The following is a 24,494-nucleotide window of genomic DNA, read 5'->3' as shown; positions in this document are numbered from 1 at the left end:
CATCTTCAAGGCTGGTACAGTGACATTTAAACTCGGCAGCATATTTTTTAATTTTCGAAAATGAAGGAGAAGAGTGCCCATAAACTTTTATGAACTTTGAATGAATTTCTTTTGACGTTAAACCAAAGAATTTTATAACCACGCAGTTCTCAATTTTATACATTTCTGGGGATGTAGACAACACTTTTACTTCAGAACAGCTGTATAAAAAAAATCTACTTGATAGAATGACTTGCAATTTCACATGGATGCTTATAACAGATGTACCAACTTAGGTTAAAAAAAAAACAAAAAAACTTGCCAATAGTGTTGTCATCTGTGTTCAAGGCCGAGAAATTTTCGCACTACCCTGTTATTGATTCGGTGAAGAGACGTGCTATTAGAGAGTTCCTGAAAGATTTGTCATTTCTGTTGATTTATCGAGTGTTTTCTTAGATTTAATTGTTTATTTTTAGTATATCATTGTAGTTTTTTAATGTAATTATTGTACTACAGCATTTTATAACATAATTGCAGAAATATTGTTAGTTTTTACTATTAAAAAAGGCCCCAAAAATTTGTTGTAACAAGGCAGTGTCTAAAGCTCAAGTTATTGCTACTGATTAGAGCTTTTGTCCTGATGAACAAAAGTACTGCTGCAATGATGATGACAGTTTATCTAAGGATAAGTTAACATTAGAAATATCTCGATTAAGATTAGAAAATCGACCAGGTAATTGGAAAAGGTAGAAAAACGTTTGACTAAACTTATACAGGATAAGAAAATGGATCAGAACAAGCAGAAAGTACTGAACTTTGTAATCAGAATATTAATAACAACAAGATAAGTCAGTTAAAATCTTAGAAAAAAATAGGTGATTATGGTATGGTGACTCAATTTTAAAATTTGCGCTTGCCGAGGGAATCACCATTTCTAGTTTCCCGGGAGCAAAAATTAAAAATATGACAAATGTAATTGAAAAGCAAAAAATAACAGTAAAAGAGATGGGAGTTCTGGTAGGTACTAATAATTTAAGTAGTGAAAATATGGTATGAGAGAAGATATGAAAAGTCTTTTGGAAGAAGCGAGAAAGAAATGTGAGAGAGTAAAAATTGTAGAATTACTACCCGGATATGACATTACTAAGTTAAGAATTAGGGTGATGATGGCAAATGATTTTATGCGCAGGTTGTGTAGAAGATAAGGATGCGACTTTTTAAATGTGTGAGGGGTGTTTGATGGCAGAAAAGACTTGTATAAGAAGGATGGCCTGCACTTGAATTCATATGGCATCAGAAGACTGGAGAAATTACTTTTTGGTATGAGAGTCAGGGAAACTAGATCATCAAGGGAGGAATGGGAAAAGTGTGTGTGAAAGTTCTGCTGTGGTATGCAAATGTGATAAAGATATGAATGTCTTTCAAAATGGTTATGTATGTGATGAAAAGGGTGGAAACACATGCTTTGGGTTCAGACCTTTTAAATATGTCTGGGGAGGGAAAAGAGAAAATTCTAGAATAAGACCAAATAGATTGCATATCTAATTATAAGAATAGACTAGATGGTAATTTATTATGTCTATACACAAATGCCAGGAGCATTAGAAACAAATGGAATTGAGTTTGTTGCTTTATTGAATACATTGTGGCCTAAGATTGTTGGCATTAGTGAAACCTGGCTATCAGAATCAGATATGGTAAGTGGGATCGAGTATAATGGGTATACTATTTTTAGGAATGACAGAAGAGATAGAAGAGGAGGAGGAGTGCTACTGATGATATCAGATGACTTAAGTCCAGTTAGAGTACAAACACAGGAAAACAATGATGGTAACAATGTCCCATGTAGCGGTGAGTTTGAGTCTATTCTGGTGTGAAGTGGAGGTTAACAGAATGAAATATGTGGTGGGGTTTTGCTACAGACCTGGCGGCTCAGTTGCAGGGGAGGAAAAAATGAATCGCCAGTTTAACCTTATGGTGACTTTAATTTTCCAAACATTGATTGGGTAGAAGAGAAATCTCATAAGAAAGAAGAGGAATTTATTGAATTGTTGCAAGACAACTTTCTTAAGCAACATGTGAAAGAAGGACCTCGAGGTCAGAGAGTGTTGGATTTGCTCATATCAGTCAAGAATATCGCTATTTTACCACCAGTTGGTGATAATGATCATGCTGTACTTTCTTGGGAAGTATTAAATATAACTATTATATATAACCTGATTAAAACAGGTTACATTCTGAATTACAAAGCTGGAAATTATGACATCTTAGGAGAATACTATTTTTGGTCCCATAGTATCAGTTACTGAATGGGAAAAATGTCAGTAATGCATGGGAATCTTTGAAAAAGTGCTTAAATGAGGCGGTATTCAAAAATTAAGGATAAATTCAGATACCTGAAGGTATCTGAATTTATCCTTAATTTTTGAAGAATAAATAGGTTGGGAGTGAAATGGATGTGCAACCTTATTAAGTAAGAGATCCACTAGAAGATGATGTGGAAAGAATATCTTGAAAATAAGAGGGACAGGAGTTATGAAATATATAAAGCTCTAGCCAGAAAAGTAATGAGTATTGTGAGGAAAGTTAAATTGGAGTATGAAAAATTGGCCATGCAAACTAAAGGAAGTCCAAAAGAATTTTATCATTATGTTATAAGCAAAAGAAAGAATGAACGTGAAAGAATAATTTTATTGAATGCAGATGGTACTTGAGTGTTGGAAGCTAATGAGATTGTTCAGTTAATGAGTACTCACTTTGCTAAGATATATTAACCAGGTGTATCGAACATTGTGCACAGTGCTACTGCTACATTAGATGAAGAGTTTAGAGGTTCATGAAAATTGAGTTGAAGAGCTGTTGCATAACTTGGATAAGAATTTGCATACAGGAACAGATGGAATACAACCTGTTTGTTAATGGAATGTTCAGCCGAATTGGCTAGGCTTTTCACTTGTTTGTATAACTTGAGTCTCAGCTCAGCAATGATACCACAGGAATGGAAGGAATGTATAATAATCCCATTGTACAAGGGTGGTGCAAAAACTGATGTGTCTAGCTACCCACTTATCAGTATCTCTGGTAGTAAAGATTGTAGAGAAGTTGGTAAGAACTCGCATACAGAAATGGGTAGACAAACATCCTATATCTAACAAATAAGCTTAGGTGTTGACGGTTATTCATGACAATTTTTCACAGTATTAACAACACCACACAATTTTATCAAAGAGATGTTTTATTAACCTATATTTCGCTGTAACTGGTAATTAGTTTACAGAATTAACAACGCATATAAAGTATATTAATTAAAGGTAACTTTAATGAATAACTTATATATTTCGGCAATGTCACATTGCCATCTTCGGGAACATAAAGATATGGTTGGTATGTGCACTCAGGAACTAACACAAAGCAAATGAGGAAGAAAGCAAGAAACTAATATTGTTCCTAAAGTCCTAATGGTGCCCTCTTGCGGGCTAATTTGGTAGTCTTGGCAGTTGGGCTGAAGTTCTCATAATGAAAGTCTTCCAAATTTGGGGCAGTTTCATGCACCCAAATTTGTTGAGGTTAGGAACGTTTTTTAGAGGGCACCATTAGGACTTTAGGAACAATATTAGTTTCTTGCTTTCTTCCTCATTTGCTTTGTGTTAGTTCCTGAGTGCACATACCATATCTTTATGTTCCCGAAGATGGCAATGTGACATTGCCGAAATATAGAACTTATTCATTAAAGTTACCTTTAATTAATATACTTTATATGCGTTGTTAATTCCGTAAACTAATTACCAGTTATGTCTAACCAACGTATAAGTCTTACTACTAGAATTATATTTCGCTGATTTTCAACTCAGCATCATCGGAGCACAACACACGTGACAGTGAGTGAGTGAAATAATATAATTGCAAAGGACAAAAGATCTAAAGTCCTATCCTCCCCATTATCAAATTTTTACATGGAACACTTTGAAAACAAAGTACTTACCACAGCTACATACAAGCCACAAGTGTGGTTACGCTATGTAGATGATGTGTTTGCTATCTGGCCCCATGGACAAGACACTTTGGATGCATTTGTCACCTACCTAAACAGCCAACATCCCAAAATCCACTTCACAGTAGAAAAAGAATCAAATAACGATTTACACCGTTTCTTGACACATTAGTCACCCGCCTTTCAGATGGATCACTATCTTTTTCTCTTTACAGAAAGCCTACACACACAGGAAGATACCTACATAAATAATCACATCATCATCCAGTCCAACAGTATGGCATTTTAAAAACACTTACACACAGAGACATTTGTTCTAATGATACAGCTCTGACCACAGAACTTCAATATCTGCACCATACGTTCTTAGCCAACGGCTATAATCCCTACAAAATAGATAAAATACTACATAGGCCCATTACTCTGCCCTCTCCTAATACACAAGAATACAACATGATCATTTCCATTCCCTCAGAGGTATATCAGAAAAGATAGCCAAAGTATTGATGAAACATGGCCTTCCCACCACTTTCAAATCTCATATCAAGCTGGCAACTCTGATATGCTCACCTAAGGATAAACTTCACCCTTTAGCACACCCGGGAGTGTATGAAGTTCCTTGTGACTGTGACTTGGCCTATTATGGGGAAACAGGAAGATCAGTTAACATCCACCTGGAAGAACATGAAAGATACATTTGCTACTATTACTATGGCAAGTCAGGACTGACAGACCACACTTTGGACACTCCTCTGTTGTTTCCTCTGGCCACAACCAAATTTTTTTTTTGGTTGTGGCCAGAGGAAACAACAGAATTAATCAATGAGTTGATTAGTTCTGTTGTTTTCTTTTTGATGTGGTTAATAGGATTGTAGTTTACCATTTGGTTTGTATTGTCTTCAGATAAAAATTGGTTCATTTTTTCCAGGTATACTGTCTTGCCCACATACTTCACTCCAGGTATTTCTCGTGGCAAAATAATTTTTACCTACAAAAAGAAGGTACATCCATGGGCTCACCACTCCATGGCGGTGGGGAGTGGTGAGCCCATGGAAGACTTTTAACGAGCTCTAGATTCTGCCAGCATAAAAAAATAAAAAAAGCCCAAAGTCTGGCTCAGATAGATATGTTGATGATATTTTCGCCATTTGGTCCCATGGCCGCAAAACATTAAATACATTCCTAAGCCACCTGAACAAATAACACAAATATATCCAATTCACCATCGAGATTGAAAACAACTCTCTTCCTTTTCTAGACAACTTGTCACATGTCTTCCCTCAGGCTGCCTCTCCTTCACAGTCTACTGAAAACATACAGGCCAATACATACATAAAAATTCATACCACCATCCAACACAAAAAACAGGGGTCATCAGCACCTTCAAACACAGAGCCTTAACAATTTGCCCCACTGAACAGGCTCTGAACCAAGAATTTCAAATTATTAGTCAAATGTTTGTAAAAAAAAATGGCTACAATAAAAAAGTTCACAAAATCCTCCAATAAATGCCATTTAAAAACAAAAAAAAAATTCCAACAATACATAGCCATATCATATATTAGAGGCATTTCGGAAAAAATAGAACACTATTTAAATACAATATTAAGACAACCTTCAAACCTCCTGCAAAATTGAGAAATTTGCTTAGCTCTTCCAAAGATCCTCTTCCATACCTTGACCACCCAGGGATTTGCAAAATTCAATATACCTATAACTTACCTGACATAGGGGAAACAGGACACACCATTCCAATTAGAATAAATGACCACAAACGGCACATTAAATAACTCCACTAGGGTGAAACAGGCCTAACAGACTATGCACTCCAAACATGTCACAGAATTGATGGAAAGGCACCAAGTCCCTATCGCAACAAAACTTGGTTTGAAAGAAAATTCAAAGAAGCCTGTGAAATGTTGAAATATCATCCAAATCTGAACAAGAATGATGGATTAATTATTCCTAGAATTTGGAGGACACATCTTGAAGCCATATAGCATCTAGAACAACCCCAGTCAGAAGAAATTCTTAATATGAGAAGACTTTAGAAATTGTTTAATGTTGTTACGTCCTGCCTTGTCACTTTTACTTTTATTCTTATGTTATAATATTGTATATGTATTATTTATCTCTCATGCATATCAGTTATCTCATTGCCGACAAATTTATATTTTTTGTTTAGAATGACTGCGCCAGCCGGCAACTAAATTCTGATACACAAATAAATAACGTTAAGCAACAAAGGGATCATGTGATGTGCAGTCGTGGCCTCCCCCTTTTCTTTCTTATGTAAATTGCTTCCCCCTTTACTTATACAAGTTTGAAAGTTTTATAAGTGGTAATTCAATCTCGGAGACAACAGACTCATGAACTTTGATATAAAGAAATATATTTATTATAAACACTTGCATAGATACACTTTAAGTAACAATTTCAATGCTAGAGAGTCTGAACTCTCCCCCCCCCCCCCCCTCTTTAGGTTAAGATATCCAAAATCTCAATTATGTTTAAATGAAACTGTCCTGTCTCCCTGTTATATTATTATGTTCAGACTCAATTATTCCATACAGGGTTACTCACTGCTCACTTTCTAAGCACAGTTATATACAAATTTTATACAAAGTATGTCAGACGCATTCCGTCTTGTATTTTAACATGGAAAAATATTCTAATTTGTGCTCCATCCCCTCCCCACAACTTAATTAAAATTCAGGCTAACATCTAACATTATATCATATAGCTTCTTCCTGACAAACAGTTCGAAGGTTAGGTTCCTTTCTCAGCACAAGCTTAGAGTGGCACCAGCTTATTTGACACAGACAGATCAGTCCAAGCAGTCTTTTAGGCATTATGGGTACGTTAGTGTGTGGAGCACCTTAAATCTTTGATTCCTATTCCTTTTACGATTACCATACTATAATGAGTATGAAAAATCGTACATTACCATCTTGTTCTTTTCATGGGGTTTCCGTGTCTTCCCTCCATGCTTTCACTTTCGATATGCAAGACTTCCATATTTTCTCACCACATGTTTCTGTAGCATCACGACTTACTTCCACTATCTTCGAAGGTTGCCCTTCGCTGACTTCACATTGGCATAGCTTACCAACGGCTCTTTACTGGAATTCTGACTTCATTCCTTTGGTGGCTTTATTCGACTCAGTACAACAGCAACCGGGAGATTGTTGCTGGGCACCGGCGACAAGCTTCCGTAGCTATCCAGGATTGGACGGAAACACAGGAACAGAAAACGAGAGAATGTTTGAGTCTCACGCTGCGCCTTATATTACAAATGCGAGCTCTCTCTCTCAGTGGCTCTGTCATACTCTTAGCCACGGCCGATTGGTCACCCCAACTCCGAACTGTTTTGACATGGTTCTAATACATGGATCTCTTATGCACATTTAATAATAACAATTTCAGTCCTGAGACACAATTTCCCTTTGCTTATCTTACACAGACATTATCAATTCTAAATACAGATTTCTTAAGTTTATTTAATATAACAATCTCAGTCGGTTTGATATACTTTTGTGTGAACATATATACAATACTCTCTTAGCCCTTTCTCTGGAGGCATAAGCATGTCCTTATCCTTAGGTCTAATCGTCACCGTGTGTTGGGTCGGAAACAAGATGGCTTACAAATAGTGAGTCAGCTCTTTTTCCGACACAACAATGTAGTTCTACTTTTTTTTATTTATTTATTTTTTTTCCACCAGAGGTCAGGCTAGAGTAAATGATTAACAAACATTTAGATTCATCTTACTTTTGTGTAGTGTATTGTCATTTAGCTTGTATCCTGTACATATGTACAGGATACAAGCTAAATGTTTTCCTGATGATCTCAATACAGAGGTCGAAACATCGAATGTTATTTTTTTAACGATGAGTAAAGTCATTATTCTAGCAAGTGTATTGTATGTCTCCGTAAATTCTTCACTATGAATGCTGCCCACTGTGCAACATTAAAAGAATGAATGTCAGAATTATGGAGGAATTGTTCCACTGAGTGTTCTTGGTAAAAATAAAGAACAAGCTAAGTTCAGGTCAAATTAGAGGCTGTTAGGATTAAATTTTCACTTTAAGAGAAATAGTTGAGAAATCATGGGAATATAATAAGGATCAGTATTTACATTTTGTAGATCTGGAAAAGGCATGTAACAAGGTGCCAAGAGAAAAGCTATTCAAAATGCTTCATTATATCATATAAGTCGGACAATAGTCTATATTTCAGATGTACGTCACCAGTTAGAATTGAACGAGGTGGTACAAGGAAGATGGTTTAATGTAAAATCAGATGCGAGACAAGAGGACGTACATTATTTCCACTGTTATTCATCATCTATATGGTTCATATTATGAAGGAAAGTGGTATTCAACCTGATATTAATATTGATTGGGTAGTAGTAAAATCTTATCAGAAGAATGAAACTGAATTTATTGAGCTGTTGCGAGACAACTTTCTCAAGCAGCATGTGAAAGAAGAAAGTCGAGGTCGAAGGATTATGGCGCCAGAGAGCATTTCAGTTAAAGAGGTAACTATTCTGCCTCTTTATTATATAGTTGGTGACAATGATCATCCAGTATTCACTTTATGAAGTGGCTAAGTTTATGAATGTTCCATTCAGAAAAGGTTACATATTGAAAAGAATAACATGTAAGAAAGTTTTAAAGCGAATAAAAGTTGAGCAGCTCTCAGATGTAAACTGTAGACTAAAATACAGAAATATTATTGAAAAGAAAATGAAAGAGTTTGAGAACAGGAATCAAACCTTGGAGATTCAGTGGCAAACTCTGAAGGAAACATTGATTGATTCTGCCAGAGAGGCATGTGGTGAGGTTGTGTGCAAAGATAAAAAAAATCAGAACTCCCTGGTGGACACAGGAAGTTAAAGAGGCAGTGAAGGAAAAGAAGAAAGCATATCAAAAGTTCCTGGCAAATAAGTCAGCTTTTACTCTTACAGAATACAGAGACAAATGTAAGAAAGCTAAACAGTGTGTAAAACTAGCTAAACAAAAGTCATGGGAGGACTTTGGCAAGAATATAGAAAATAAATATCAAGAAGGTGGCAAAATATTCTGGAGGTTGTTGAAGAAGCTTAGGAATTGAGGAAAGAGTGCTGTAAAAGGAATTAGAGATGATAAAGGTGAAATGAAAACAGGAGAAAAAGATATCCTTGAAGTATGGAGTAATTACTTTGAAAAACTGCTAAATGAAACAAGCAGTGATGACAGCACAGTGATAAAAAACACTGACCAGGCATGCAGTCAGGAATACATATCCATACTTGAAGTAGAAAAAGCCATCAAAGGCTTGAAATGTGGAAAGGCAGCAGGAGTAGATGATATTCGACCAGAAATGCTGAAGTATGGTGGTATAAGAGTCTTACAGTGGCTGCACTGCATAGTTCAGAAAGCCTGGACAGAGGGACGAATTCCCGATGATTGGAGTAGAGCTCTCATAGTACCCATATATAAAAAGGGAAATAAAACTGAATGTGAGAATTACAGAGGTATTTCCCTACTGAGTGTTCCTGGCAAGATCTATGCAAGTATACTTGAGAAACGGTTGAGAAGAATTGTGGAAGAAAAGCTTGGTGAAGAACAAGCTGGATTCAGGCCAAATAGAGGCTGTCAGGATCAGATCTTCACTTTACGACAAATAGTCGAGAAAGCATGGGAATATAACAAAGATCTGTATTTAAGTTTTGTCGATTTGGAAAAGACATATGACAAGGTGCCAAGAGACAAGCTATTCAATACGCTGCAGTTATATGGTGTCAATGGGGCATTATATCAAGCAATACTTAGTCTTTATTTGAGTTGTGAGTCAGCAGTTAGAATTGAAGGAAGTACAGGAAGATGGTTTAATGTTAAATCTGGTGTGAGACAAGGATGTACATTATCCCCTCTGTTATTCATTATCTATATGGATCACATTATGAAGGAATGTGGTATTAAACCTGATATCAAAATTGGAGATGTTAATGTCAGCTCTTTGCTTTATGCGGATGATGTTATACTTCTAAATAAATCCGCTACAAGTCTGCAAGATTCTCTGACTAAATTGAATAGCTGTTGTAATAGATATGGTATGAAGGTCAGCAATAAAAAGACAAAGACAATGAAAATAGGCAGAATCATTGAAAATGTCAACTGTGTTGTGAATGGAGAACCTGTGGAACAAGTAAAACATTTCAGCTACTTAGGCACAATTTTTACAGAAGATGGTAAACTAAATATAGAAATAGACAACAGAATCAGCAAAGCTGGTATGGTGGGAAGTCAATTGAATAAATTCATATGGAATAAGAAAGAAATTAGTTGGAACACTAAATTAGCTGTATACAAGACTGTGTTCAAACCAATTTTAACTTATGGATCTGAGAGCTGGGTCAGAAGTAAAACACTTGACCAAAGACTAGAAACCGCAGATATGAGAGTCCTGAGAAAGATTAGAGGTGTGAACAGATGGCATCAATGGCAATATCATATTAAAAATGAGGATATTAGGAAAGAACTTGACATTGTCAGCATCCAGGAATGCGTTAGCAGAGCTAATCTCAGATGGTATGGTCACTTAAATAGAATGGGAGAGGAAAGATTAGCAAAACAAGTGTTCTCTGCCAGGTTGGCAGGAAAACGACCCAGAGGAAGACCAAGATATAGGTGGATTGATACGGTACAAAGTGCCTTAGACGATAGAAATATAAGATCTGATAATGTTGGAGTCTTGACAAGTAACAGACTGATTTGGAGGAAAATTGTAGATAGGAAGTTAGTAATGATGTAATTTTTTCATGTAGTACTGTCATATCCTGTACACCCCTTGAGGGTACATGGCAGGAATTTGATGATGATGATGATGATGAAATTAATATTAGAATGTGTCCTGACAGTTCAAAGAATAATTAGGGTAGGAGTCAAATTGATGTGTAATCTTATTAAGCATGCATTTTACAGCCTGTCCTCTTGCCCTGCATATTTGGAACAGATTATGTGATATGGGCATTCCATTACTTACAACAGAACCTTTTTTTTAGCAGTACCCACCAGCTCTCAGCAATGGGGAGAGAATTTTGATTTTTATAATTATGAATTAAAATACCATTTATGGGAGGTTAGACATGGATTTGAAAACCAGTAGTATGATGCAAATGCTTTATAATATTGTATTGTGAAAATCTTATTGTTCAGTCAGATGATGTTTGTATTTAGAAACAAGCATTCTAGGAGATATCAAATTTTTGGCTAGGTGGTGTGGACCACCCACAATTATTATTATTATTGTTCCGGGAAACTCCAAGGAGTCGACAGACTCATCGAGGGAGGCCCTAACATCATGTCTGGAACAACTATTCAACATTCACACAGTATCTATCATATCTTGCCTTGAACTCATTCACGGTCGTAGCACCCACAACAGACTCTGGAAGCTTATTCCACTCATTCACCACTCTCCAAGTAAAAAACCTAGCTCTAACACCCTTGTCAACCACGCTCTTGCCCAGCTTCCATGCATGGCCCCTAGTCCTCCCACCACCAGTCATATTTTCAAAAATATCTTCTGGATCAATCTTATAAAAACCCTTCAGTAATTTGAATGTCTCAATCATATCACCCCTCCTTCGCCTATCGTCCAATTTCTGCAACCCACAAATCTTCAACCTATTCTCATAAGGTTCATTCCACAGACCTGCTATCATCTTGGTCACTCGTCTCTGGACCCTCTCCACTTCCTCCCCATCACGAAGAAACCCTGGTGCCCATAACTGGGCACAGAAGTCCAGATGGGGTCTTAATCAAGGCTCGATACAGAGGAACAACAACTTGCTTCTCTCTGCATGTTCAAGTATTTTTCATAAGCCAAGTGATTTGGTGAGCTGTTTTAGTTACTTTTGCAATGTGCCCCCTAAACTTCAACTCCCTATCCACCAGCACTCCCAAATCCCTGGCCTCATCAATCTCCTGGAGTGCGGTTCCACCTATGCGATATACTGCTGCTATTCTTTTCACCCCAAAGTGCATAACCTTACACTTTGTCACATTAAACTGACATCCATTTTTCCTAGCCCAGTCCTTCAAACTATCCAAATCATCCTGTAAAATTTTGACATCCTGTGCACTCACAATTGCTCTACCCAACAATATGCAATATTCACCAGGGTGACATAAAATTCTGTCTGTTTTTAGTACAAGAGGTTTTTTAAATGGTTCCATCCTCTTAGTTCAGTGTGATCTTATGGTCAATTGCAGGGATGACTGGAAAGCAATCCCAAGCAGAAAAGGCCAACTCAAGGCAGTTAACTCAGATATGGCTAACCACCTGGTTATCAGTCATCTCTGCACTTTACTTTCAATTGGTCTTTTGGTTGTTCATCTGCATGAGACTGGTGAAAAAGAAAACTGATAGCCTTTGGCTATATTGATATAAAAGAGCAGAGGCCTTTTCTCTGTCTCTTATATTATCTATATGTCTTTCCTTTCTCCTAATACTATCAGGCTCTCTTTCACCCTTATACTAACTACTCCAGGCCTATGATGAATGCCCTCTTACTTTTTCACCTCAATAAAGTTTGAAACTTGTCTGGGAAGTGGCCCTTCCCATGATGCATAGCATTATACATGTCCATAAGGATATGTACATTGCATTATGGGATATTAAGGCAATTGATGTGAAGTCGTTAGCCTCTATATACAAGTCCAGTCACAAAGTTACTTCACATGCAAATTTTATTTGCTTACACTTTGATAATGGATGAAACCAATAATATAATTTCTTGGCATCTATAATTTATAGTATAACCAAGGGAAAAAAACTTTCAGTATGTGAACTTGCTTTCAAATGAAATTAAACTAACATCTTTTTTTTGAATAGAAGTAAATTTAATCAACATCATAATTCACAGTATAAAATCAGTTTCATAATCATCTATTCAGCATCATTTTCATGCAGATGTAATAGAAATTGCACAAATGATTTATAACATAAGAGTACTATATGTCTGTTGTAAAGTTAGTTGCAATGATTTCTAATTTTAGATACTAGCAGATTAAGAAAAATATGGGAAATAGATGGCAAAGAATATTATTTTACATCACGTGATGTTATGGAGGAGGAAATCCATCAAGGAAGATTTGTAGAATATGGTGAATATAAAGGCAACCTATATGGTACCAGTTTAGAAACCGTGAGATCTCTTGTGAATGCAGGCTATGCATGTGTTATGAATCCACATCCTCAGGTGAGACATTTTTAATTATTTTACTTTAAAATTCCATAGTGAAATATTTTTCATAATTGCAAAATACTGATATACCAAAAACCTGAATTCTGAAAGCTAAAAAATCTGCTTGGAGTAGCTATGTAATGTAACTTTATTTATTTATTTATCTGATTTATTATTTGGTTGTTTAATAGTCAAAGCTAGGAAACCTTCACATAACCCATAAGAAATGTGGAAACTGATTAGGGCTTCTGTCCCAGAGAAGTTCAGTGATGGTGGACTAGATACATTTATTAGCAGTGTAATGAAATTGAAGTGTCTTTACCACTTGATGCCTCTTTCCTCTACTTAGCATTAAAAAAAAAAAAAAAAAAAAACTATTGGTAGTTTCGTTTTCATATTGTTTTCTTAAGAATCTCTTTCTTAATAAGCTTGTACATCTATTTCACTCCCACCCTGTTTATTCTTGGAACTCTAGGGACACATTTTGATATTGCATCATATACACTTGTTTTGTTGCTGTTAGATGAAAACTGTTTAAATCAGTGACTTTAACCATTGAGGTATGGTGAGGCTTAATAGCCTCACTAGTCATCTCTTAATAGTGAAACCACAAGTAATACTGCTGCATTCTTTTTACAACATGATATTATTTTGTCAAACAAAATGTTATCAACATAATGATAGTTGTACACATCTTTTATTCCAATTTTTAATAAAGTATTTTTTATTAAATTTTAATAAAGTTTCCGAGTCTCAATCATATAACCTCTCCTTCTCCTGTTTACTAGTATCTGCAGTCTACAAATTCTCAATCTGTCTTCATAATCAGTATTCCACAATCTTGATATTATTTTTAACACAATCCTTTGCACTTCTCTGCACTATATTGGATTCACAACGGAAAACAGGAGACCAAACCTGCAAAAAAATAGTCCACATAAGATCTTATCAATAAAAGATAAGAACAAAATGTTATCAACATAATGATGGTTGCACACATCTTTTATTCCAATTTTTAATAAACTGAGCTAACAATAATCACTTTTGGTTTGATTCATTTCCTTCAAGTGGAATTAAGGAAATGAATTTTTATATAATAATAATTTCAGTGATGTATTCAGAGCATACACTCTGCTGAAATGATGTGTTCAGTGCAAATAGTTGATTAGAAAATGGAGCATAATAATCCAACCAACAAAGTAAACCTTTTTAAGACAAATTGTCAGGCACATTTGTATAGTAAGGAAAGAATATCCACATTTAAAAATAAAATAAATTATTATTATTAAGAGAGAGACCTCCAGGGAGTCAGGGACTCATCGAGGGAGGCCACATACTACACTTACCAGCTATCATGCTTATTCTTGAATTCATTCATACTGCTTGCATTCACAACATCTGACGGTAAACGATTCCAATCACGTACCACCCTATGAGAGAAAAATTAGCCCTCACCCCCTTCTTAGCAGCATTCATTCTCAGCTTCTAAGGATGCCCTCTTGTCCTTTCCCCATGCTCCATAAATTGAAAAATTCCTTCAACTGAAATCCTCTATGCCCCTATGAGAAGTTTCTGAGTCTCAATCATATAACCCCTCTTTCTTCTGTTTGCTAGTATCTGCAGTCTACAAATTCTCAATCGGTTTTCATAATCAGTATTCCACAATCCTGATATCATTTTTAACACTCTCCTTTGTACTTTTCTTCACAATATCGGATTCACAACAGAAACCAGGAGACCAAACCTGCACAAAATAGTCCACATAAGGTCTTATCAAGACCTTGTAAAGAGGCAAAACGGCATACTTATCTCTACATGTGAATGTTTATTTCAGCATTACAATTATCTTTTGAGTTATATTTGCAATTTTGCTACTTGGCTCATGAACTTCAACTTCCTATCTACTAACACTCCAAGATCCCTTGCCTCATCAATTTCTTCTAGCACCAATATAATATGACATTGGATATCTAATCACACCCAAGTGTTTACATTTACTGACATTGAAATAACATCCATTTTCCCAAGCCCACAATTCCAGCCTATTCAAAGCATTCTTCAAGTACTGCATATCAGCAGAATTCCTGATTACCCTACCTATCTTTCCATCATCAGCAAATAGCTGCATGTCAAATCCTTCCCAATAATGTATAGATTCAATGACAGTGGACCAAGCACTGATCCTTGTGGTACACCACTGGTTACCTTAAATTTTGCAGACTCACATCCCCCATATACCACTTTTTAATATCTGTCAGTCAGCCATCCTCTTATCCATGCTAATATGCTGTGTTCTGTTAAAAGCCTTAGAAAAATCCAAAAGTATCATGGTATATCCATTCCCCTTTGTCTAATTCAATTGTAACATTATTATAGAATGTGAGCAAGTTGCTAAAACATGACCTTCCCCTTGTAAATGTTGCTCATTGCAAAGTAGAAATTCACTGTCAACCCATTTCTGAATGCGAGCCCTAATCAATTTTTCCAAAATCTTCACCACCACTCCTGAGATACTAATCAGTCGATGGTTGGGTACATCGGTCTTTGCACCACCATTGTGCAATGGAATTACCATACATTCTTTCCATTCCTTCAGAATCTTCCATGTTCTGAGACTCATATTAAACAGCCTGGTTAAAGGAATAGCCAGTTCAGCTGAATACTCTTTTAGCATACATGCTGATATCCCATCAGTCCCTATTGCTGAATTCTTATTTAGTTTGTGTAACAGCTCTAATATCTTGTCCTCCTGAGTTTCTTCATCTAGTGAAGAGGTAGCAGTTAGCTGAATATTACTTACTCATTAGTTGAACAACCTCTTCGGCATCTGTTACCCTCATGCCAGCTGCATTTAGAAGAGTTATTCTTTCATATTCAATTCTTTCTTTTACTTGCAGCATTTCAATAGAATTCTTGTAGGTTGTCTTTAGTAAGCTGAGCCAGTTTCTTTTCCTACTCAGACTTTGCTTTCTGTACGACACTTGTGACTGTTCTAGCCTACTGCTTATAATTTTCATAATGGACATCATCCTTATGCACATGGTATTTTTTTCACATCATACTTTTCTTACGAATCTCTTGCTTAATAAAATTACATATCCATTTGACTCCTATCCTACTTACTCTTCAGCTCTTGGGATACATTTTGATATCACATTATTTAAGTATTGTTTAAATGCTTCCCATGCATTGTCGATATTCTTCCCATCCCAGCAGCCAATCCCATTCCACTGAACTCAGTATACTTCTCAGTTGGTCTGTTTCCTGCTTTTCAGTTCAGCATGTAACCTTTTCTGAATGGAGCATTCATAAACTTAGTCACTTCCCAAGTGAGTACCACATGATCATGTCTTTGACTATAACACGCTCTGACACTATAATCAAATCTAACACTCGTTGACCTCGAGTTTCTTCTGTTACATGCTGCTTGAAGAAGTTCACCCACAACAGTATGCTTAGAAGAATCATAGAGATGAAAAATGTTTTCAGAGTGGTTAAGTCATTTGGTATTCTTGTAAGAATGTGAATGGTTCGTATAAGATCATTAATCATAGCAGATGCCTTGGCAGTTGGCAATGAAAAACCTGTTGGAGTGATGAACCTTCATATCTCCAAGGAAGATGACTTCACTATTAGGAAAGGTGGACAGAGGAAATTGACATTTAATGAAAGGAAGGAAATAAAGTTTTCAAAATGGTATGTATATATAAGGGCACCAATAGAGGCAGTAACAGTAAAACTTCATTAACTCAATTAAAAAAAAAAAGTTTAGAATTTAATGTTGCCGCAGTACATAAATACGGCTGTGGGATATTTACTGGAACCATTAAAGCCTATCACTTTGTCATCATCATCAAATTCCTGACATGCCCTCAAGGGGTGTACAGGATATAATAGTACTACATGAAAAATTTACATCATTACTAACTTCCTATCTACAATTTTCCTCCAAATCAGTCTGTTACTTGTCAAGACCCCAACATTATCAGATCTTATATTTCTATCGTCTAAGACACTTTGTACTGTATCAATCCACCTATATCTTGGTCTTCCTCTGGGTTGTTTTCCTGCCAACCTGGTAGAGAACACTTGTTTTGCTAATCTTTCCTCGCCCATTCTGTTTAAGTGACCATACCACCTGAGATTAGCTCTGCTAACACATTCCTGGATGCTGACAATGTCAAGTTCTTTCCTAATATCCTCATTTTTAATATGATATTGCCATTGATGCCATCTGTTCACGCCTCTAATCTTTCTCAGGACTCTCATATCTGCGGTTTCTAGTCATTGGTCAAGTGTTTTACTTCTGACTCAGCTCTCAGATCCATAAGTTAAAACTGGTTTGAACACGTTCTTGTATACAACTAATTTAGTGTTCCGAACTAATTTCACTCTTATTCCATATGAATTTATTCAGTTGACTGCCTACAATACCAGCTTTCTTGATTCTGCTGTCTATTTCCATATTTAATTTACCATCTTCAGTAAAAATCATGCCTAAGTAGCTGAAATGTTTTACTTGTTCCACAGGTTCCCCATTCACAACACAGTTGACATTTTCAACAATTTTGCCTATTTTCATTGTCTTTGTCTATTTAGTGATGACCTACATATTTATTACAACAGTTATTCAATTTAGTCAGGGAATCTTGCAAACTTGTAGCGGATTTATTTAGAAGTATAACATCATCCGCATAAAGCAAAGAACTGACATTAACATCTCCAATTCTGATATCATTTTTAATGCCACTTTCCTTCATAATGTGATCCATATAGACAATGAATAACAGAGGAGATAATGTACATCCTTATCTCACACTAGATTTAACATTAACTGCCAATGATTTCATCTCTTTACCTCCCCTGATCTTTCTCATAACAGTGCTCTCCAGTCTTTGATCAATTGATTTATCTTTAACCTAGCTCTCAGATACATAGGTTAAAATTGGTTTGAACACTGTCAAATATATAGCTAGTTTAGTGTTTTGACTAATTTCTCTCTCTTATTCTGTATAAATTTATTTATTTGACTTCTTGCCGTACCATCTTTGCTAATTCTGCTGTCTGTTTCCTAATTTAATTTGCAAACCATGCTTAAATAGCTTCCATGTTGTGCTTGTTCTGTAGGTTTCTCCATTTAGAATGGAGTTGACGTTTTCAATGTTTCTGTCTATTTTCATGGTCTTTGTATTTTTATTGCTGATTTTCATACCAAGTTCTAATTAATGTTTTTAATAATGGTTTCACACATGTAAGAGAAAACTAAATAGAATTTCTTACTTCTATATATATTTGTCTAATTCATGAGCTTCATTGAGAGAAGTCAGAAGAATTAGTAACGAAATTTAAATTATGAATACGTGAAAAAGTCATACAGCATATGTATAATATCACTTGTCTCAGTTTGCGGTACGTTGAACTCATGTCTAGTTCTCGATGGCATGAGAAGCAAGGTCTTCTTGATGTTCTTGGATTCAAATAGTAGCAGAACAGTCAGTGTCTCTCCGAATTAGCAAAGATGACATGGATAGGGCATGATAAACACCATGCAAGGATAGAGGTGATAATATATCTTTGATATGCTGTAAGAAAGAAGGTGGTATATCTGGAAGGTATATATCAAAAAATTGATGAAGATGAATTTTATCCAGAAATTGAAGTAGTTCTGTTTCAGAGTGACAATAGATTGCAAAGATATCCAGAAAATGTAGCAAAATGTGACATCAAGGAGAAATGGTATTAGAAATCCAATTCTCAGCATGTCCTATAAAATAATCAGCCAAAGCAGATAAATTATTAGATCAAACATATTCCATAGATACCATTACTATTGAAAAGTAACAGATTCAGCATGCTTGTCCCCTAGCATTTATGGTCTTCTTAAACTAAAGTGCAAAATCTGGTTATCCATTACATCCAATAGTTGAATTTGTAAAATCGCCTTCTTATTATTTAATAAAATATCTTCAAGACTTCTATAGAACTTTAGTGGAAAAACCACCCAATCTCTTATATCAAAAATAGTTTTGACTTCAAAGAAAAAAAAAATTAAAGAATTTCTTTTTCAAGTGTCTGAAAGGATGGTTCCTTTGATGTGGTTTCACTGTTTACAAATATACCACTTCGAGAAACTCTACGGCCTTTACAACTAGATTTCCCCGATGAGGTTATCAGATTATTCAAGTTTACTATCAATTCTGGTTATTTTACATGGCATTATAAAATATTTCAGCAGACTGTGAGGGTACTGCAGTGGATAGTCCTATATCATCTGCTTTGGCTGATTATTTTATGGAATATTAGAGGATCGGATATCTAACACCATTCCTCCTCAACCTTGCATTTCAGTATGTTTTGTGGATGATATCTTTGCAATCTGGTCTCACTCTGAAGCAAAACCACTTCAATTTCTGGATAAAATTAACTCCTTATATATTTCGCAGCAAGTTTACTATTCAATGTGAATCTAATAACAGCCTCCCTTTTTGGATTTAATACATTGTTAACTCAGCTGGTAATATTGGATTTTCTGTTTATAGGAAGCCATCCTTTACAGGCAGATATATCCGTGCATCTTCACATCATCCTTCACAAAAATAGGTATTATCAAAAGCCTTGTGCACTGAGCATGCACAATTTGTTCTTCTGAGTCTCTTATATTAGAAGTAAATAAAACAAAACTTACTCTATTACTTAATGGATACAGCTTTGGTATCTGTCTCCCAGGTTGCAATCTGATGTTAAAAGGATCTGCACACTCTACCTTAAAAGAAAATCTGACAAGTAGAAAAGGACCCTTTACAGATATAATCTGTCTAATACCTTCAAACCATCTTTCTTTACTGCCTATCAAAGATACATTATCACCTCTATCCTTGCCTGGTGTTTTATCAAATACCCTATTTGTGTCATCTTTGCTACTTTGGACAGACTGGCCATTCTGCTACCATTCGAATCCAAGAACATCATGGTTTAAATTAAAGATGCCAAGAAATTATATACAGTAGACGCCGCTTATTGTGATTGCTTTGGGACAGTCGCTTTTCAATAACAATAACCGGCTGATAACATTAAGCAACGCATATAAAAAATTGCATAATTTATTTCAATTTATTGTTATGAACATTTCTTATAAACAACTTTTTAATAAACAACAACATAAAATTTATTTTAAAAAATTATCTAGTGTTGTCTGTTGTGTCTTTGAATATAGTAGTTCATGAATAAAATGCCTTTCGAAGTTTGTCGCTCTATGGTGCACACTGCGACGAAGTATTCGTAGAGCTTTTTGCATTGATTGGAGGAGCTTCTAAAATTTGTTCTTCTATACTTGTATTAGGTTCACTTTCTTCTATTAGTTTAAAGTTCTCATCGGAAGCAGCTTGACATATTCCTGACACTGTCATTGTAGCCACCACTTCTAGGTGTTATCAGCATCCAACCAATTTTCATATTCTTCTTTTGACATATCATCTGGGGTTTTATGAAGATTATTCTCTGAATAATCTTGCTTCCATGACATTGCTACTAAATGCAATGCATCAAGAAGGGAAATCTTTTTTAGCAATTGCACTTGCATCAGATTGGTCTTTTATATAATCAAGTTCAGCTATAATTCTCACACAAACTTCCCTGCGATAATAAGCTTTAAAAGCTCATACAATACCTTAGTCACATGGTTGAATTAACGATGTAGTGTTGAAAGGCAAGAAAATTACTTTGTTCTTTAACAATAAATTGTTTGTGTGCAGTGCAGTTGTCTACTAACAAGACAATTTTTCACTTTAATTTAAGATGCCACTTAACTAACCAGTTGTTGAAAATATCATTAGTCATCCAAGCATTTACAAATGCATATTAGTACAACAAAGAACTGTCACTCACTCTTTTGAAGATTTAAATCCTTTAGTACTTTCATTTTTAAACAAATAAGTATGCTCAGGGCATTGCACGAAAATAGAGTCCTGTTTTGTCTGCATTGTAAATATCCTTGGAAGAATAATCAGCAATAATTTTTGGCCACTCGGTCTTAATCCACTCATCAACTGATAAAAAAAAATCAGCACTTTTTTCCCTTTCAGCATGAATACCTTGTACACAATATTCTCTCGCTTTTTCCTCCTGTTAAACCATCCATCAGTTGCAGTGAAATTTTCTTTGTCCATTGTTTTTGCAAGTTCTTCTGCTTTTTGGCACGTCAAAGGGCCTATTAATCGAAGCATCTTTTTCACGAACATTACTAAACCAAATTTTTAATGCTGAATCAACTTGAGTATCCTTACCAGATCGGGATCTCTTCTGATCTATCTTCTCATTAGTAAGAGTCGAAGTTTCAATGTTTGATTTGTTTTTGAAGATCTTACACTAGAGTGGTTGTGAAATTTTGAAATGTACAGTTGCACTACGCTAACTCATTTTCAGCAACTTATCATAGCACTCCAAAAAAATTCTTTTGCTTTTCTTGAAAAGATAAATCTTTACATTTTTTACTTGCTTCTGCAATAATGCTAAGGGCATTATGATATGTTGCAGTTAAAACAGTTAAATCAACTGTTTTAATGAGCACTTAAAGTCAAATTCACTTACTGAAAGAGAGCACGAAAGAAGCAGAAGCAGCGGAGAAGTCATATTTACCTATACGAGTTGCCAAAAGGTGTCTCACCTCACCTTATTATTAAATTACTCTGGATAAGATGTTGAAAGTTTTTTTCCACTTGGTTAGACTATAATAAATTTAGTTTAATCCTTTATCCAAATGTAAGCAAACAAAGTTTGCACCTAAGTATCTTCAGGACTAAGGCAACTCATGGTAAAGGTGGACCAAGCTCTCATCACTTGTCTTAGTATCTCCTATAATGCAAAGCACATCTCCTTACGGACGTCCAACATCTTTCTCTAAATCCGGAGTAATTTAATAATAAGGTGAGGTGCCTTTTGGCAACTTGTATAGGTAAATATGACTTCTCCATTGCTTCTGCCTTAGTATCACCACCTCTGGGTCTGGCTCCCACCGATGAGACCTCAGTAAAGGTCGAAACTGGTCTGGGTAATGGCCCTTCCCATAATGCTATGCATTATGGGAAGGGCCACTTAATTATCTCCCATGATGCAAGGAGATGTGCTTTGCATTATGGGAGATACTAAGACAAGGAGTGATGAGAGCTTTGGTCCACCTTTACCATGAGTTGCCTCAGTTCGGAAGATACTTTGTTTGCTTACACTTGGATAAAGGATTAAACTAAATTTTTCATGCAGGTATTAGTATCACCATAATTGTTGTTTTGAACAAATATATTATTTTCTGATATCATTTACTAAATAGCATTCATAACTTTATCATGGATATTCTTTTTAACTTTATGAATGATGAAAGAAGAGAAAATTGTTATTTACAGTAAAGTTCACAGATCTCTTCCCCCACCCCCCTCAATTTGTAATGATAAATATTCAGCAGCAGTGATAGAAACATAGTAGATAACTTAGGGCATTTGTTATCTACAGTTCTCATCCATTAATTTTTTCCCTTTATTCAGAGTTATAATTCAGATCTGCAACGTGCTTGTTTGGGTATTGACTCTATAAAACATTTCAGGTACTATACCTCGTGGGAAATTCAGATTTGATGATTATGTGTGCCCTTTTGCTGTACTACAGCAAATACAGGCCAGCAGTCTATCTTTGAAACAAAAAAAAAAAAAAGTTGGAAAAAATGGAATTTCCATCATTTTAAAGATAATGTTGCTGATAAACTGTCATTATCATTAATACTGTAAAATTAATTTACTCTAGAAAATATAAGCAGAAATTTTTTGTTACATTGACATTTTGAGAACAGTCAATAAATTATAACCATTGGAATTAAAAGTCCATTGAAACTACTTCATCACTTGCCTTAAATTATCTAACCACATATTATAGCAATAATCAATTAAAACCAAACCCCTTGAAAACCCAGACTGGCCTTTTCCACCTTAACAATAAGGAAGCCAACAGGAAGTTACAGATTTCTTGGGACGGCTCTAATATAGAACATTCCTTGAATCCAATCTACCTCGGTGTGACTTTCGATCGCAATCTTTCAGATAAAACACACACAGAAAAAGCAAAGGCAAAAATTAATGCAAGAAACAATATACTAAGAAAGCTTACCTCATCCAAATGGGGTGCAGACCCTAGCACACTTAGATGTTCTACCTTGGCTGTATGATATTCTTCTGCTGAATATGCCTGTCCAGTATGGTCCGGATCCTGCCATGCTGAAAAACTTGACCCAGCACTGAATGAAAGCTGCTACTTAATTACAGGATGCCTGAAACCAACACCACTAAGAGACCTGTATACTTTGGCTGGTAAAGTACCCCCCCCCCCCTTCAATTTGATGATCTGCATTCTCAGCTGATGAAAGAAGCAGACAAATGAATAATGAATGTCACCCACTATTTGGCCAGACCACAGTGCCCCAAAGACTAAGAACCCAACAAAGCTTCCTAGCAACTGTTGAACCACCTAAAAACCCTTCAGAGACAAGACTTCAACAATGGCTTGCACTATACCCTGAGAATAATACTGGTATTCCAACAGTTCACTTGGTGCCCACTTGGACTGGAATACTTGAAAAAGCCTCAACAGATTTCGAACAACAGGACACTGCATGCAGAACTCATCAAATGGGGCTACTTCACTGGACCAGATAATTGTGAGCATGAGACAAACCAATCCATGGAACACCTTCTTTCTTGTCCCTTTCTTCGGTCACCTTGCACAAAAGAGGATCTTATATCCTGCACAGAAAGAGCAGTTGACTGCACAAGATACTGGAGGAACATCTGACCATATTTATTATATATAATTTATGTATAGTTTTTTTTTCTTCATATTTTACTTATTATTCTCTTTATAATTCATCTACCAAATTTAAGCTGTTCTCATTTGTAATGTAAATGGAATTTGATATCTTCATACATTTTAATGATATATCTTTCAGATATATATATATATAGAAAGTTTTTTACCTTGGGTAAAATATATGTTAAAGATACCAAGTTATTTTAAATATAAACTGGTTTTTTTACTTCGTTTCCCAAGTAAGCAAACAGACAAGTCAGCCAAGTTTGCGCCTGCAAGTGTTGCAAGTCTAGCTGACCCTGCACGTAGTGCAAGTCCAAGGCAACTCATGGTAAAGGTAGAATAAGCTCTGATCACTATTCTTAATATTTACCCTTAATGCAAAGCACATCTCCTGGAGGAGATGTATGATGCTATGTATTAAAGGCAAGGGGCCTTTAATAC

General features: G+C 35.6%; 1 protein-coding gene across 1 annotated transcript in view; it reads left to right on the top strand.

The window, feature by feature from the left end:
* Positions 1-24,494, top strand: part of metro (membrane palmitoylated protein 7-like protein metro) — a 456,631-nt gene that overhangs the window by 375,275 nt on the left and 56,862 nt on the right. The window contains exon 14 of the mRNA XM_090408766.1: positions 13,018-13,220. Within this exon, the coding sequence (XP_090264892.1) occupies positions 13,018-13,220 (203 nt within the window). The remainder of the gene's footprint in view (positions 1-13,017; positions 13,221-24,494) is intronic.

Source organism: Typopeltis vanoorti, chromosome 2 (genome assembly GCF_054136105.1).
Source record: "Typopeltis vanoorti isolate ZY-2024b chromosome 2, IOZ_Tvanoo_1.0, whole genome shotgun sequence".
In the NCBI taxonomy this organism is placed as follows: domain Eukaryota; kingdom Metazoa; phylum Arthropoda; class Arachnida; order Uropygi; family Thelyphonidae; genus Typopeltis; species Typopeltis vanoorti.
Note: the sequence above shows the minus strand (reverse complement) of the source record. Positions and strands in the feature narration are given on the sequence as shown.